This window comes from Carassius auratus, unplaced genomic scaffold (assembly GCF_003368295.1).
Source record: "Carassius auratus strain Wakin unplaced genomic scaffold, ASM336829v1 scaf_tig00016526, whole genome shotgun sequence".
NCBI classification, from domain to species: Eukaryota; Metazoa; Chordata; class Actinopteri; order Cypriniformes; family Cyprinidae; genus Carassius; species Carassius auratus.
In genome coordinates, this window is record NW_020524685.1 from 130,136 (window position 1) to 144,062 (window position 13,927).

General features: G+C 35.2%; 1 protein-coding gene, 1 long non-coding RNA gene and 1 other non-coding gene across 4 annotated transcripts; 2 read left to right on the plus strand and 1 right to left on the minus strand.

The window, feature by feature from the left end:
• Positions 1 to 2,913: 2,913 nt before the first annotated feature.
• trnat-ugu (transfer RNA threonine (anticodon UGU)) lies at positions 2,914 to 2,986 on the plus strand. Its single transcript has one exon. It is a non-coding gene; the product is annotated as a tRNA-Thr (tRNA).
• Positions 2,987 to 3,850: 864 nt separating this feature from the next.
• Positions 3,851 to 6,578, minus strand: LOC113075238 (prefoldin subunit 4-like). Its single transcript, XM_026247902.1, has 4 exons — positions 6,417 to 6,578; positions 5,384 to 5,491; positions 5,168 to 5,308; positions 3,851 to 4,215 (listed from the first exon to the last, which is right to left on the minus strand). The coding sequence occupies exons 1-4, from the start codon at positions 6,441 to 6,443 to the stop codon at positions 4,084 to 4,086; spliced, it is 408 nt and encodes a 135-aa protein (XP_026103687.1). The 5' UTR covers positions 6,444 to 6,578; the 3' UTR covers positions 3,851 to 4,083.
• On the plus strand, positions 6,556 to 10,108 carry LOC113075239 (uncharacterized). Of its 2 annotated transcripts, XR_003280900.1 has the most exons (4): positions 6,556 to 6,625; positions 8,191 to 8,286; positions 8,379 to 8,500; positions 9,956 to 10,108. It is a non-coding gene; the product is annotated as an uncharacterized LOC113075239 (long non-coding RNA). The 2 variants fall into 2 exon arrangements; XR_003280899.1 differs by lacking the exon at positions 6,556 to 6,625 and having other exon boundaries at positions 8,123 to 8,286.
• The last annotated feature ends 3,819 nt before the right edge of the window (positions 10,109 to 13,927 follow it).

The following is a 13,927-nucleotide window of genomic DNA, read 5'->3' on the forward strand; positions in this document are numbered from 1 at the left end:
CATTACGCAACCTATCAGATTTGGGCTTCGAGATGGATTGCTGCAGTATATCTTTCACAAAATATTTCCTACACCTGAGCGTCTGGATTCAAAAAGAATTGTAAAAGTCTGTTTCATATTTCAAAATGAGCAATATAATCTATCCAGAGACTAGACGGTACAAATAGATTGAAGGCAACACAAGGACACCACAGCGATTTCAGACTAGGGATTCTCATACTCCTAAATAATCCACAAGTAGCCGCATGCAGCATAAAAAAGCATTACAAATTAGTGATGTTCGCTCCTTGGCAATTGAGATTACCTAAAACAAAAAAAGAAGCATGAGTAGTGCAGTTTTATAGGGCTCGAGGGAGATATTGAGTGATGACTATGAACCCTCAGAGGGAAGGAGAGAGTATTGGGAGATAGATTTGTGGTTGTTCTCCCATGGGCGGCACAGCGCACCATGTGTTTGCCATCTGTTTGTGGGCAATAATGCTGCACGGTGATCAAAATGAATAAACAAGACACGTTCCAGTGGGCTTGTTAGAATGAGAGATTCAGAAACCTTGATTTGCTGGTGGTGACATTTCGGTATAACCCCCATAGACGATCTGGTTTGAATATCTGGAGTCTAAAATAAATCCGTCTAGAATGGAATTACTTGAGAAACAGAGTCCCCTAGTGGAAAGACTGGGGAAGTGCACTGCAAACCATGGGACTATGGATCATACCTTTTCGGAATTTGTAAATACTAATTCTTAAGTTCTGGTGTCACAGTTGGCATCAAATTGCATAATTGATGTGGACTTCACATATTTGGATTTCTAAAGCTGCTGAGTCACCTCAGGAGAGTTTAGGTGTCATATTTTGGAGTATAGCTTCACCTGGAACAGTAGATGCTAAAATGGGTGATAGATTTCCAAAGCACAGTAGATTTGATCAATAAAAAAAAATTCTAATTGCTCAAACAAGTAACACTCTTGAGTTAAACACTGTTGATCTGAAGTGCAAAAGGCTCATAAGGTGTAATTTACTGTGACGACTTTATACTCATAACACCAGCTCAGTGCCTGCCGCCTCACCGAGTGTTTACTGAAACCAACACACACTCAAGAATAATGATTAAAGAGGGAAAGTAGGGTCAAGAAAAGAAGAGAAAATTAATAGAAGGAAGGAGGGAGGAAATGATGAAAAAAGATAAAGAAACAAACAAACGAAATAAAGAAAAAGAAGGTATAGGAAATGTAGACATAGGAATAGTGGATAGGGAAAATGAAGGAAATAAAAGCAGAATGAAGAAAGAAAGGAAACTAATAGAAGGAAGGATGGAGTGAAGAAAGGATGGATGAAAAGGGAAGGAAATAAAAGCAGAATGAAGAAAGAAGGGAAACTAATAGAAGGAAGGATGGAGTGAAGAAAGGATGGATGAAAAGGGAAGGAAATAAAAGCAGAATGAAGGAAACAAGAAAAGAAAGATAATGAAGGCAGAAGGGAAAATGAATAGAATGAAGGAAGGAAGAATGAAAGAAAATGAAGAAAGGAAATTAATGGATGGCAGGATGGCTGGATTAAAAAAGAAAGGAAATAAAACAGAAAGAAGAAAATGAAGGAAAAAGAAAGAAGAAAAGGAAGAAGATGAAAGAAGAAAGGAAACTTAAGCTTAAACTTTAAAGAAATTAAAAGAAGGAAGGAAGGAAATCAAGGAGGATGGGAGGAAAAAAGTTTATGAAATATAGCAAGAATGAAGGAAGGGTGTAGAAAGAATTGACATGAGTGAAAAAAGGGGGAGGCACAAGATGGAAAAAATGAAGAAAGACAGGATAGAATGAAGTGAAGGAAGAAGAGTTGTGTGAGAAATGAGATTGAGGATTCAGTGGGCGGAGCTTGTCTTTGTGCCTGCAGGGAAGAGGAGCTTGTTCACTGAGATCTGGGTTCTCTGCAGACTCTAACTCCATTTATTTATCTGCTGTTTTATCAGCTGCTCACTTTAATCAGGCCAGAACCATCACCGCGACTCCAGCAGCACCAAACCAGCATTTGTTTGCGCAGATGAAGAAATCCCAACAGCTGGAATTCAGCACTCACTTCTTCTAGCCAATTAGCACGGTTCTGACACCATGTAGTGACTGTGCTTACAGTGTAATGATGCTATTACAGAGGGTAATAATTATACTACTTACTCAGTAGAATAAACTGTGTGTGATTAATTATGATGATATCTTGTGCAAATAATGCATGAAGGTCACAGCTTTTTAATGCACAAATGCAGCTGTCTGTATTTACACACACACACACACACACACACACAAAAACGAATAGAGTCCAGCCAATGCATTCTTCTAAGCATCCTTCTGAAAATCAAAACAACACATAAATAAGTTGCTATTCAACTATGATTTTGAGATAAAATCCAGATGTTGTCCAAAATCCACCTTTTATTTGACTGTTTTGGCTTGTAAACGGTGCTTGATCTTTGCCTGTTTCTCTCCTGATTCGGATGAGACAACCTTTTCACTGAAGAAAGCAATATTATGGATAGAGGATATTTTAGATGGAAGTAAATGTCTGAATACAAAAAAAACAACTTAATGATGGATTTGTTTCTTACAAACATGCAGCTCTTAAGATGTTCACTGATGGACTGGAGTTTTGTGGATCATTGTGATGTTTTTATCAGCTGTTTGGACTCTCATTCTGGCGGCACCCATTCACTGCAGAGTGAGCAAGTGATGTAATGCTACATTTCTCTGGATCTGTTCTGATGATAACCAAACTCATCTGCATCTTGGATGGCCTGAGGGTGAGTAAACATTCAGCAAATGTTCATTTCCAGGTGGATCAGCATCTTGCAAATTGTTGGTGATTTGCATAACCTGTCTAGAGAAGCAAGTGAAGAAACTGAAACCAAGGGAGCAGTGAGTATCAGCTGGCTCCATAGCTCAGTGGTTAGAGCACTGGTCTTGTAAACCAGGGGTCGCGAGTTCGATCCTCGCTGGGGCCTGTGTGAATCCAAACATTTAGCTTAAAACCTATAAAAACAACTGCTATTTGCACTTCTATCATAACAGTAAGTACTCAAACTGAAAGCTCCTTTGGATTAGTCTGTAAACTGCACTGAATGAATCCAAAGATTTCACCATTAAACTCATTTCAAACATATTACTGTTCAAAAAGTTTGGGGTCAGTAACATGTTTTTATATTTTTAGAATTATCTTATGCTCACCAAGCCTGCAATTATTTGATCAAAAATACAGTAAACATCGTGGAACAAAAAATGTATATTTGAATATATTTTAACATTTTTATCAGCATCATTCCTCCAGTCTTAAGAGTCACATGATCCTTCAGAAATCACTCTAATATGCTGATTTACAAACATTTCTATGATCAATGTTGAAAACAGTTGTGCTGCTTCATGTTTTTGTGGAAACCATGATGCATTTAATTTTTTATTTACAAAATTATTTACAAAAGCCTTTATTTGAAATATAAATATTTTATAACATTATAAACTTATATACTGTCACTTTTTCGATCAATTTAATGCATCCTTGCTGAATAAAAGTATTCATTTCAAAAACTGACCTCAAAAACTTTTTAATGATAGTCTAAGGTTTAAAATAAACATAAAAAAAAAACAAAAAAAACTTTTACCTGATACTTTTATCCAAAGCGACTCAAAGTACACTCAATACGCTATTCCCTCGGAGGTTAAAAGTCTTGTTCAAGGGCACATTGGTTAGAAATCAGCTGAAAGTTTTCTATTTTCAGCTCAAATCTTTACCCACTATGCTAAGCCTACATAATTGCACCAATAATACCATAATAAAATGAATTAGAAAATGAAAACAGATAGAAACAATGTAAATATTAAGCTTTGTTTTATTTTGATATCAGTGCCTCTCATTCTATCTTGCTGGATGTTTTAAGTAAACCACCTGTATGCAACAGCTCAAACAACTCACTAAACATAACGACATGTGAATGCAACAAACATCACCAGGAGTGAACCGGGTGAGAACTCGTTGTCTGAGTAGAAATGTAATTTCCTGTAGGAGACTGACAGTCTGTGAGGTCAAGTCCACATGTTTGAGGTCTCAGCTCTCATCTGCCTCTAGATTGATGTTGTTTCCAAACTTGGCATATAACTGAACCTTCAAATCTCCGAGGAGCTCCTGTATGGAAGACACACGACCCTCCAAAGCTTTGATCTCGTCCTGCAGAGCTTCCTGTGGAGACCAGAATGTAAGCATGGAAATGTTAAACACTACAACCAGATTTCAAATCAAACTCGGCAAGCAATAAAAAAATAATTTAACATCTGACATCTCTGGGAAAAATGTATCTAGTCATTTTTTTTTCTTGCTTGATGGTTTTGCGTTAGTTATTTGTCTTCAATTGCAACTTAATTTGTGTGAATACTAGCCGAATCTGTATATTGAGTAATATGTGTTAAATAACAGGGCAGCCCAGACAGAAACTACAAGAATTAATTTTTAATAAAATGCTAGATCAAGATACCAAAATACCAATATTAACCAGGAAAAAAAATAAACTAATGGAGGACTTTTCATTATAAACAATCCAGAAATACACCAGGACTTTTATTTTGAAATGCATATGATTTACTATTATTAGCTACTTGTTCAGAAAAAGGAGGACTCTTACAACCATCCACAACATAAACACCATGAATAAAACATCATATTTCATCAACAGTCGATAATAATGAATCTACTGACATAATGTGCAGTTTTCACCAATTGCAAACTTTGAAATATAAAAAAGATGTCTGTTATACAATTTAAGATATTGAAGACTTTTTAAATACCTGCAGGGACTGGTTTGATTTGCACATGTGCTCCTAAATACATTTTACAGTTCACGCACATCTATTTTAAGCCTCAAATACGAGCTAGACACTTTTTATACAAGCAAAAAGAAATTAAGTAATGCAGTTTAATAGCCAGTAAATCTAGAAAAGGTCTTATATACATCCTCCTGCAGTAACCTGAGCTTAAGTCACGTGCAAAAACAAAATGATTAGAGTCGAATCAACTCTTGTGAGATTTGAACCTTCAGCCTTTCCAGCTCAGATCTTTAACCACTAGGCTACAAGTTTTTTTCAGATTGAGGCCGGGCTCAGTCGGGCTGCCTAGCTCTGAGGGTTCGGTTGGTCACCTTCGCAGCCTCCAGCATTTCCTGCGTCTCTTCTTGAGAGTGACTGATGAACACGTCTCCGATCTGATAAGGGATCAGCAGTGCGTCGTCCTCGAACATCATGAGGTCATCACTGGCATCCTCCAGATTCTGTAAGGATTTCTGGATGAAAAGAGTTTGATCAGCCACCACCTGAACAAAATGTAAACTAGAATGCATTTCAAACCATCTATTTACCTTTCTGGCCTCGATTTCGTCTTTAAGTTCAGACATCCGATTTGTGTTCCTGGCAAACTTGTTGATCTTTTGCTGGTCCTCAAATGTTACATTGACATCCTCAGCTGCCTGTTACGATTCGAGCGAGTTTTCCGATTAAAACAATGCATTTATTCCAATATAAACTAATCCTTCTGCTCTCCACATTAAAACGCACATTGGAAGTTAAAATCAATTATATTTTTTAAGTATAAACTCAATAAATAATGCCCTGCAATAACTATTATAAAATAATAGTTTAGAGCAAATAAACACAGAATTGTGTTTAAAAGTTATGTTATAAAAAATTCTGATAAAATCATTTTCTTTGATGCACTGAATTTTGCTGTTTGAATTTTATAATATATCACCAATTGCTTTGATTTACAATTATTTGTTTTATATATGTTTTTGTTACAGAACACTTGAAGCTGATATATATATATATATATATGAAGAGTTAATTTGCAAAAACAGATTTTTAAACAAAATGTTTTTTCATTGTGCATTTTAATTAATCTCAGTCAACAGAAATTTGTGTTATTTTGATTAGGTTAAATAAATAACTAAAAAATACAGCTAATTAACGCAGTGAAAACATTATTACATAATACAAAACATGACGTTTGAACATTTTGAAAAACGGAGTTGATTGTTTTTTGCAAACTCTTCATATAGAAAAAAGGCATAAAACTGTAACTTAATAAAAATAAGCACACAGTGATGTTCGCAGATATTAACTTGCACATAAGCAGAAGGAAAATTATCTTCAGCTGAAAGATTAAATAAAATGTAAATAATAATAAAAGAAATTTAATGTCTTTCAGAAAGTCTCAATAATGTGACGTTAGCCCTTTAGCTGCTCTCACAGCCAGTGAAAACAAACACTCTCCAGAGTCACTCTGCTCTCTCAGTCCTTCACCGTTTCAGAGCCACTAACGTGTTACTAAAGAAGGACAAATATATAGAAAGGCAATGTAGACAGAACGGCGTTTATTTGAACACATAGGCCTACCACTCCTTTCTTCATGGTGGCTGCCATCTTGAACTGGAAGCGGACTGCGTGCACGCGCGTGAACGGCGGCGGAATGGAGCACGTGGGCTTTCATTGCGTTTTCAAAAATGTGCTTCTTTTGTCAAGTGGAGAATGACATATTTGATTCAGATCGGGACTCCGCTTTTGACGGCTGCTGGCGGACGTTCGGAGGACATTCGTCTGAGACAGTTTGTGAACGTCCCTGTTTCGTCCCTCATCTTGAGAAATTTGAAAAATTCAGTCCTTTATCTTTTATCATCAGACCCGACCAGTGTTGGGCAGTAACTAGTTACATGTAACTAATTTACGTAATTTAATTGCAAAATAAATGTAGCAATCTGTTAATGTACTGTAAACTGTAATTAAATTACAGTTAATTATGATATTGTTAATGATTACAAAGGGAGTTACATTTTAATATTTTCACATACATATTTAAAATATGAGAAACCAATGTTTCTGGAGTTGAAGACAGAATATGACACATGTTTATTCCATAACTGTTTTATTTCCTATTTTGGTTTATGTAAATGATTATTTATTTATTTTATTTTTAGATTAACTTTTTTCCAAGGCATTGTTAGATGCCATTGTTTCCTGTAATAGCTATGCAAAGATTTGATTTAAAAACAGTATCATAGCCATTAAACTATATCTTATGATTTTATTGATCTGTATTTAACCTAAAAAAGATTGCAAAGTAAAAAGAGCTGCTAAAGTCCTATTTTGAGGTGGTTGTACTTTACAATCTTAATTCAAGTGAAGAAGGATTCTGAAATCTGAGAGTAATCAGTGTTGAGTACCACTGTAACATTAACCCTGCCTGCTTTAAATGATTCAAAATAATCAAAATTTGAAAACAATAGAAATTTAGAAAAGTAATCAAAAAGTAATCAAATGTAATCAGTTACTTTACTTAAAGTCACTTGAAACAGTGACACTACATTTTACATTTTAAATAAGGTAATTTGTAATCTGTAACCTATAACATTTCCAAAGTAACCTTCCCAACACTGGACCTGACACCTTGCGACTCAGACAAAGAGAGTTGACAAAATCAAACTAATATAAACTCATATTGGATTTTAAAGGGTATTTTTGCCAAAAGCAAATTCCTTTAAAAAAAAACTGTAATAACTGTAAAATGTTTTGATTTGCTGATTGATATTATTTTTTGTACTATATAGATTTGAATACATTGTAAAATAAAGTTAATGCTAAATTAATAATTTTCATTTCTGGAAAAAGAAAATAGGAGTAACTTCTGTAATGAAAAATGTAATTAAATCAGGAGTCTGTTGCAAATAAAATGTTTTGCAAACTCCGAAGCCCCGATCAAATGATTCGCAAAACGCGCTTCGGAGTCCCGATCTGAATCAACTGTTTTGCGAACTCGCTCCGAAGCCCCGATCAAATGAAAATGCACTTCGGAGTCCCGATCTGAATCAAATGTTTTGCAAACTCCGAAGCCCTGATCAAATGATTCGCGAAACGCGCTTCGGAGTCCCGATCTGAATCAAATGTCTTGCAAACTCGCTCCGAAGCCCCGATCAAATGATTCGCGAAACGTGCTTCGGAGTCCCGATCTGAATCAACTGTTTTGCGAACTCGCTCCGAAGCCCCGATCAAATGAAAATGCACTTCGGAGTCCCGATCTGAATCAAATGTTTTGCAAACTTCGAAGCCCCGATCAAATGATTCGCGAAACGTGCTTCGGAGTCCCGATCTGAATCAAATGTTTTGTGCCTTCCAGGTTTGCGTGGAAAGTTAAATCGGAAGTTAAAGTGGAGACGTTAAATCACGCTACAAAACGGGATGTTTGTGGTGCAGAGCAGTAAATGTCGAGATGGTGACTTATATTAAAAACAATAACTTCTATTAAAAGCTTATCGGCAACTATAGACATTAATCAAATATAGTATGTTTTATTTGTATTGTTAGATGTATCAAGTGTTATACAGCTCGTGGGACAGGCGTACTACTCTGGCTGTGACATCATCATCCTGGGGAGGGACTTTGAGAGGATTCAGATCATCCCAGGAGCCAAACACGGGAACATCCAGGTGGACACACACACACACACACACACACACACACACACACACACGGTTCTGGCACCCAAACAACATCAAGGTCTTTATAAACTGTTACAGCACTTACTCAGAGTGACACATAGCATAGCTTTTAGCCTCATCGTTGCAGTTTGAGGTTTAGTAATTAGTTTTATTTTTATTTTTTTTAGCCTTTATGTCAGTTTTAATAATTTTAGCATTTCAACTTTTTTGTAAAAAGTTACTACTTTAATTTTAGTACTGTTTTCATTTAATTTATAGTGCTTTTTACTTTACAAATAATTGCAAAACAACTTTACAGAAAATTAAGTTTCTACAATATTTAGTAGTAGCTTACACGATTTATCTTTATCATTTTACTTTAGCTTTATTTCAATTTCAGAAAACTGTTTTTAGTAGTTTCAGTCTTAGTTAACAACAATGACACATAGTTGGATGCTTTGGAAATTACTAGTTAGGAATACAAGTTTAACTGTGTGTGCTTATTTTACATATTTATTTTTTTAAATAAAATGTACAAATTATATATTTTTTTGTACGAGTTTCTGTCTTCTGCTGAATGCTAAAAAGATGATGCTTTAAACACCATTGGTTGATGGTACCCATTCACTTCCATAGTATTTCTTCCTGTAGCATAGAAGTCAATGGGTGCCGTCAACTGTTCGCTCTCAAAAAAAAAACATCTTCTTTACTGTTCAGCAGAAAAAAAACTTGTTCAGGCTGAGGAAGAGTAAACGATCGCAGGATTTGATTGTTTGATTCCTCTCACACAGACAATACAGTTATATGAGTGTTAATCTAAACTGTGTTTGAATATGAAGCATTTTTTGTGTGTGAACACATATGTGAATCAACCAATCAGCTGTCACTCGATTTCAGAGCCGCTAACTAGAATAAGATCACAGCTACTTTTATTTTCAGTATAAATATGGAGTTGAACACAAGGCTTGATGAAATTATACTGTGATAAATATAAAGCATATTTATAATCAGAGGCTCCTGCAGACGTATGTTTTAGGAAGATTGTCCAGGGTTTATTTTTTACTCTTTTCTTTTACCTGTCACCGTTCGACTCGGACACAAACACGAGAGATTTTAATTTGATGAAGGTCATGGTGTTCTTCTTCACCACAGAGAATGATGCTCTTCCTCTTGTTTTCCAGCTAAAATATCTGAACATCCTTAAATCGAGGATATAAATGAGTTCATGTTTAAAACAAGAACAAATATCTGTCAGCGGCTAAGAAAAACAATAGTTTTCACCTTTGGCAGAATTTTTTTTCCCCGTTTTAAGAATAAACCAATAAAAATCTACAAATAAATATATTGAGTAGATAAAAAAAATTCATATCTGAGGTAATTATGCATCCCATGCAAATGTCTTGGTTTCATGATGTTCATATATTAGCACTGGAATACAGAGTGTAATAATTTTTTCTTCCCCAGATTATTGCTGATGTGAGGAAGCAGTGATGAATCCGCTGTTTAGTGATCATGCTCTCTGCCCTTTAACCTCTCAAATCTGAATATATACGCCAATTAATCTAATTTTATATCGAGTATGAAGAGATCTGTAATATACTTGAATGTCATGTAATGAGAAAATAAATTACTTAATGCAACATCCATTATTTCTTTGCTGGGTTTAAGTTTTTTTTAAGAATGCTTATGTCATCTTTTATTATAAACATGAGTGCAGTATTAGCATTTGTATCAACATTATTAGAAATGTCTGAATGAATCAGAATCAGATAGATTTTCTTCCTTAGTATTTCTGTCTTGTTTTCTAGTATAAATTAATGCTTTCAAACGATTAATCACTTTAGAATATGAGCTGGGTCATTCTGTCGATTCATTCAGGGCTGCTCTGGGTTTAGTACAAACACAACACTAGTCTAGGGAGGTATAGTCTTGTCTCTGAGAACAGCTTAACCTCAGCTTTCCATAAGGCTGTCCTTGTCCTGTTTGCAAATGACTAAAAGGGAAGAAAAAAGAATACATAGAATAAGTTCACAGTTTTATGAAAAGCAATGAAATCCTTATAATCAAGTGATGATGAACTTAATCGGTAACACTTTTGAATAACGGTCCATTAGTTAATATTAGTAAACTACTTTAGTTAAAATGATCTAAGCAAGAACAATCCTTCTACAGCATTTATTAATCTTAGTTGATGTTCAATTCAACATTTACTAATGCATTATTTAAATCAAAAGTTGTGCTAACAATGAAAAACTGTATTTTCATTAACATGAACAAAGACGAATAAATACAGTAATAAATGTATTGTTCATTGTTTGTTCATGTTCATTAATGAATTAACTAACATTAACTAAAGGACTAGTATTCTAAAGTGTTACCACTTCATCTTTGTAAATAAGTAACGTTAGTCAAATTAAAGAGAGAAGCTTTAGCTCCATCATTAATCTAGACATTCAAAGTGCTCACTCTGTATATTGTGCTCATAACACCATTTAGTTTATTATATAAACGGCAATATAAGTTAAAAAAGTAATAAGAATTCATTTAAACTTTGAATTCTTATGAAGTCTCAGCTTTCACTGCTAACTACGTTACCGATATTGCTAGCTATTTAATAAAAGTCTGACACTGGCTGTCAACATAATGTTAAAAATGACCAAAAAACATAGAGAAAGAACAGAGTCTTACCTGTGAAAGATAACACCCCGAGATCTGTTTTTATTATCGTGTGACGGTTTGTAGGTGTCCAATCTGTCGATGAGTTAGGTACATTTTCTTCTGTCCTGATGTGAGAGTTATGAGAGTTGCCCGCTCCAATATGGCGGCGACATTGACGTGTGGTCGAGCGGCCAATGAGGCGTCTAGGTATTTATATGTCTATGGTTCAGAGCGGCTTCGCGAATCATTTGAATCAGTTCGGGAGTTCGGAGTGGCTTCGCGAATCATTTGAATCAATTCGAGAGTTCGGAGCGGGTTCGCGAATCATTTGAGTCAGTTCGGAGCGGGATCGCGAATTATTTAAATCAGTTCGGGAGGTCGTAGCGGGTTCGCGAATCATTTGGGTCAGTTCGGGAGTTCGGAGCAGGATCGCGAATTATTTGAATCAATTCGAGAGTTCGTAGCGGGTTCGCGAATCATTTGAGTCAGTTCGGGAGTTCTAAGCGGGTTCGCGAATCATTTGAGTCAGTTTGGGGATAGCGAATTATTTAAATCAGTTAGGGAGTTCGTAGCGGGTTCGCGAATCATTTGAGTCAGTTCGTGAGTTCAAAGCGGGTTCGCGAATCATTTGAGTCAGTTTGGGGATAGCGAATTATTTGAATCAGTTCGGGAGTTCGTTGCGGGTTCGCGAATCATTTGAGTCAGTTCGTGAGTTTAAAGCGGGTTCGCGAATCATTTGAGTCAGTTTGGGGATAGCGAATTATTTGAATCAGTTCGGGAGTTCGTTGCGGGTTCGCGAATCATTTGAGTCAGTTCGGGAGTTCAAGGAGGGTTCACGAATCATTTGAGTCAGTTTGTGGATCGCGAGTATGTATATATATATATATATATATATATATATATATATATATATATATATATATATATATATATATATATATATATATATAAATGTACATACAGTGATATATACATACAGTAGAACAGTGAAATTGAAACAGTAGCCTTTTCTTTTCTTTTTTTTTTTTTCTTGTCCCAGGTGTTGATTTCCATTTTCCACCTTTATACCTGCCGATATAGCCTTTTCAAAGAACCACAAATAAATATATATAAATATATATAAATGTACATACAGTGATATATACATACAGTAGAACAGTGAAATTGAAACAGTAGCCTTTTCTTTTCTTTTTTTTTTTTCTTGTCCCAGGTGTTGATTTCCATTTTCCACCTTTATACTTGTCGATATAGCCTTTTCAAAGAACCACAAATAAATAAATAAATAAGCATCTCAAAAATGACATGTTTCACAACGTTGTTGTAGGCCTACTTGTTTACTTTCTAAAAACCCACAGGGCCACAAGTGGCCATATGAAGAAAAACCCAGATACTTCCATTCAGCTTTGCTCTTGTCTTGATAAACTCCATATTTACTGTACTTATTTTGATGGTTCCCATTGTATTTTTTTTAGTAATTTTCAAATGCATGTGTGATAAATTATGTGCTTTTTTCCGATGTATTTTCTTTTTCAATTCAATCTTTATATTGCTAAGTAGAAAAACCGAACCTAAAGACATTTCAAAATGTCTTTAAGAAATGAATCTTTCTCTCTTTCAGCTTCAGAATAGCCACATGATCCCAATGTGCTCCTGTTAAGTCGAGCCACAGAATGGACGAGCTCTTGAATATTTAGTTAACATAATGACAGCTGAACAAACTCACTGTGGTTGCTAGTGCTAGTTTCTTAAACATCCTCTTTGTAAACAGCGTTCCACCCAAAGACAAATATTGGGATGATATCCAATTTCCTCAATTTTTCTCAACATTGCTATTCATATATGTTTGTTTTTAATAGCTGTCATTAATTTACATGTGTATATTTGATTCTCGATGACAAATATTAATTCGATAAAAGTGAAAACATGTCTGAATTCGGTGCGGCCGTATATCTTAATGAAAATCTGCTTCGTTTGGATGATTTAGCGGAATGCCTTTGAGGTTTTTCAAGGTTTTTAGCATGTTGCAAGAATTCCTTTCATGGTGGCAGATCAAGTTCACAGTGACCACGAAGGAATTTGCTGTTCGCCCCCAGTGTGTACATTTACAATGTGACTCTGTATCCATGAACGCCGCTTACATGACAAAATCTCACCCTCGGCTGATCTGCTCCTTTGTTCCTTGTCATGCTTTCTGTTGAAGAGGAAAATGCAGCGTGCTGTAGAGTGTTGGTTGACATTTAATAAGATATTAAAGAGTTTACAGTACAGTCTGGCAAAGCGAGAGGATTCCTCAGCACAAATATACATGTGTCAATTGAATAGCTGCATTTAATGGGAATGGAGAATGACTGAAATGGCCTGACTTTGCATGTGTTTAGAATGTATTTAAGCATGTTGTGCATAATGCATGTAAAGAATTGTATTATGTTGAGAAAATATCATAAAGGTCAATTAGATGAATCATTTATGCTAAAACAATCTAGAAAAAGCATGCCAGGAATATAGGGTTCACAATGACATGTATTTAATCACATCACAAGATAACAATCAACTTTATGTAAGCCTAACTACATTTGTTGTCTGTTTTTTCTCCTTCAGTGATAGTATTTTTTATCTTGTCAAGATTTGTATGTACTTTCTATATCATTATTCCTATATTTGACAATTATTATACAATTATCTGATTAATTAATCAAATGAATTGCAGTGTATCTCATATGTCAATACTTGCTTTAGAAGTCGAAATATAGTTTCCATGTTATTGAACATGAGCCACTG

Coding starts and splice junctions, on each gene's coding strand:
- LOC113075238 (XM_026247902.1), bottom strand. CDS start 6,443: ATGGCAGCCACCATGAAGAAAGGAGTG. Junction 5,492..6,416: donor CCACCATGAAGAAAGGAGTG/GTAGGCCTATGT, acceptor GAATCGTAACAG/GCAGCTGAGGATGTCAATGT. Junction 5,309..5,383: donor ACGAAATCGAGGCCAGAAAG/GTAAATAGATGG, acceptor CTTTTCATCCAG/AAATCCTTACAGAATCTGGA.